This window comes from Tachyglossus aculeatus, chromosome 21 (genome assembly GCF_015852505.1).
Source record: "Tachyglossus aculeatus isolate mTacAcu1 chromosome 21, mTacAcu1.pri, whole genome shotgun sequence".
Classification (NCBI taxonomy): Eukaryota; Metazoa; Chordata; class Mammalia; order Monotremata; family Tachyglossidae; genus Tachyglossus; species Tachyglossus aculeatus.
This window is the reverse complement of record NC_052086.1, coordinates 68879655-68883091: the sequence shown is the minus strand read 5'-3', so window position 1 is coordinate 68883091 and position 3437 is coordinate 68879655. Positions and strand designations below refer to the sequence as shown.

At 70.0% G+C, this 3437-nt stretch overlaps 1 protein-coding gene across 1 annotated transcript; it reads right to left on the bottom strand.

The window, feature by feature from the left end:
- Positions 1-203: 203 nt before the first annotated feature.
- ITPRIPL2 (ITPRIP like 2) lies at positions 204-2338 on the bottom strand. The gene has a single exon (XM_038763646.1). The coding sequence runs from the start codon at positions 1852-1854 to the stop codon at positions 295-297; it is 1560 nt and encodes a 519-aa protein (XP_038619574.1). The 5' UTR covers positions 1855-2338; the 3' UTR covers positions 204-294.
- Between the last annotated feature and the right edge of the window lie 1099 nt (positions 2339-3437).

Below are 3437 nucleotides of genomic sequence, written 5' to 3'. Positions count from 1 at the left end.
ACTCCAAAACCCGTGCTCTTTCCACTGAGCCACGCTGCTGATAATCAAAAGAATGATAACGATGGTGGGATTTGTTGAGCGCATACCGTGAGCCAAACACTGTTCTAAGCGCTGGGGGGGGATACAAGGTGATCAGGTTGTCTCACGTGGGGCTCACGGCCTCAGTCCCCATTTTACAGACGAGGTCACCGAGGCCCGGAGGAGTGAAGCGGCCTGCCCGGGGCGACCCGGGCGACGACTGACCCAGAGCCCAGGTGGTCCGACCGACTCCCACGCCCGGGCTCTCGCCCCTCGCTAAGCGGGGGGCAGGTCCCGGGGGAGGCCCCGGGCGCGCTGGTCCCGCGGAGGGCTGCTGGTGAGCAGGTAGCGGGGGCCCCCATAGGCGGCCAGGAGCTCAGGCAGGTGGTGCCACGTGTGCAGCAGCCGGGCGGCCACCTGCTCCCTGCAGCGCACGCCGAAGCCGGCCAGCAGGTCAACCGGGGGCGCCTCGCGGAGCACCTGGGGTAAAGGCAGGGCCTCGACCCCGGCAACCCCGGCGCCCAGGAGGCAGTGCAGGAGCGGGCGACGGCGCAGCAGACAGTCCCTGAGGTGCAGCACCAGTTCCTCCAGGCGGTCCGGCAGGCTCTCCTCCTCCCAGCCCTGCAGGGGCCCGCGCAGCAGCAGGGCCAGCCAGGCCATCTTGAGGCCGAAGGAGGAGAGGACCTGCCCCCAGCGTGCGGCGGCCTCAGCCTCCAGCCCCCGGGCGCCCAGGTCCCGCAGGGCCTTGAGCAGCCGCAGGCACTTGAGGTGGCAGGCCTCGGGCGGGGCCCGGTCCTGTAGCCAGGCCAGCAGGCGCTGCTCGTGGCGGGCCGTGTTCACCCCCCAGAGCACCTGGGGCGGCGGGCCGGGCGGCCGGTCCAGCGGCGGGGCCACCAGGAAGACCCCGTCGCCCAGGTGCACGGCGGGGATGAGTCGCACGGCCATGGACAGGCGGCAGCAGCCGTAGTCGGTGCGGCAGGGCAGGACGTGGAGGGTGGGAGGCCGGTCGTGGCCGCCCGGGGCCAGGCTGACCCGGCAGCGCTCCTCCAGCCGGTAGCGCACGGTGCCCAGGCAGCGCTGCAGCTGCGCCTGGAACCAGCGCAGCACCAGGCCGGACGACAGGTGGGGCCGGCCCCACAGGTCCACGCAGAACTGGTCGGCGAAGGGCCGGCAGTCGCGGGCCCACTGGGCCCCGGCCGCCCGCGGGGCCCTCAGGGCGCACACGAAGCAGGCCCTGGGCGCAGGGGCCGGGCCCGGCCGGGCAACCCAGGCCCGGGGCTCGAGCGCCACGAGGGGCGGCAGCCGCAGGGGCACCAGCACGTCGAAGGCGTCGGGCTGCCCGATCTTGTGGCGCTCGTAGGCGCTGCCCACCCGGACGAAGTCCCCGCGGAAGGCCAGCGCCAGGCGACCCTGGGGACCCTGGGCCCGGCCGGCCCGCACCAGCTCGCCCACGATGCGGCTGACGTGCGCCTTGCTGTGGCCCAGCACGTGGGGGGACAGGCGCACCTCGTGCTCGTAGTAGCTCTCCAGCAGGACCCGCAGCCCCGGTCCCCGGGTGGCGGGCCGGGCCGTCGACGGAGAGGCCCAGCCGGCCCGGGGGCCCGCGGCCGCGAAGCGCTGGCGGACGGCGTGGCGGCAGCGCAGGACCAGGTATCCGAGCAGCAGCAGCAGGGCGGCCTTGAACACCGGGAAGCCGGGGTCCCCGCCGTCGGGGGGTCGGGCGCCGGGGTCCCCGCCCCCGCCGCTCAGGGCGCGGTAGAAGCAGACGAGGGCCGTGCATAGGCCGGTGACCAGCGGCCAGAAGACGCGCAGGTTGAGGGTATAGTGTACCGACATGCCGGGGCCCCGGGGCAGCGGGGTGAGGTCAGCCCATGGCCCGAGCGGCGTCCGACTGGGCCCCGCAGGCGGATGAAGGCCCGGGCCGGGGCGGTCTGACCGTCGGAGCGGCTCCGATGGGTCCCGGCCCTGGCCCTGGCCCTGGCTCAGCTCCTTGCCGTGGCCCTGGCTCAGTCTCTGGCCCTGGCTCTGGCCCTTGTTCAGTCTCTGGTCTGGGCTCTGGCCCTTGCCCAGGCCCTGGCCCTTGCCCAGGTCCTGGCCCTGGCTCTGGCCCTTGCCCAGGTCCTGGCTCCGGCTTGATCTCTGGCTCTGGCCCTTGCCCAGGTCCTGGCCCTGGCTCGATCTCTGGCCCTGGCTCAGGCCCTGGCCCTGGCCCTGGCCCCCTCCCGTGGCCGTCCCGGCGTCCGTGTTGGCCCCCGATCTGGTCCGGTGGGCTCAGTCCTGCAGCTGGGCTGGGCGCTCCCCTCCCCTTCTGTCCTGTCCTCTCCTGTCCTGTCCTGCCCTGTCCTCTCCAGACCTGTCCTGTCCCCTCCAGGCCTGTCCTGTCCCCTCCTGTCCTGTCCTCCCCTCTCCAGGCCTGTCCTGTCCTCCCCTGTCCTGCCCTCTCCAGGTCTGTCCCCTCCCGTCCCCTCCTGTCCTGTCCAGTCCTGTCCCCTCCTGTCCCCTCCTGTCCTGTCCTGTCCTCTCCTGCCCAGGCCTGTCCCCTCCCGTCGCCTCCTGTCCTGTCCAGTCCCGTCCCGTCCTCTCCTGTCCTGTCCCCTCCCGTCCCCTCCTGTCCTGTCCAGGTCTGTCCCCTCCTGTCCTCTCCTGTCCAGGCCTGTCCCCTCCTGTCCCCTCCCGTCGTCGTGTCCCGTCCCGTCCCGTCCCCTCCCGTCGTCGTGTCCCCTCCGGGCCTGTCCCGTCGTGCGGCCGCTGTCCCCTCGGCTCTGGGCCCCAGGCGCGGCCCCCGCTGGCCCTGGGCGGGGGTCCCTTTCCTGTTCCGAGGGGAGCGGGCCAAGGCGGGGCCCAGCTCCGGGAGCCCCGGACCCACCCTCCAACGGCGCCGCCTCAAAGGCCGCCCAGCCCGGGAGCGGGGGAGACGCCCCTGGGCGGGCCCCGAACCGACCCGACCCGCCCCCCGCTCAAATGCCAAACTGGAAACGTGGAAAGTGGAAGCCAAGGAAGGACGGGGATGGGGCGGGGGGGGAAGGGAATCCCGGAGGAAGGGGTCGGAACACCCCACGGGAAACGAGCATCGTAATGATCGTTATGGCATTTATTAATAATAATCACAATGGCATTTGTTAAGCGCTTACTACGTGCCAAGAACTGTTCTAAACGCTGGCGGGGATATAAGCTAATCAGGTTGTCCCACGCGGGACTCACAGTCTTTAATTCCCATTTTACAGATAATAATAATAATGATGATAGTATTTGTTAAGCGCTTACTATGTGCAAAGCACTGTTTTAAGCGCTGGGGAGGGGGGAATACAAGCTAATCAGGTTGTCCCGCGTGGGGCTCACACTCTTTAATCCCCATTTTGCAGATGAGGGGACTGAGGCCCAGAGAATAATAATAATAATAATGATAGCATTTGTTATGC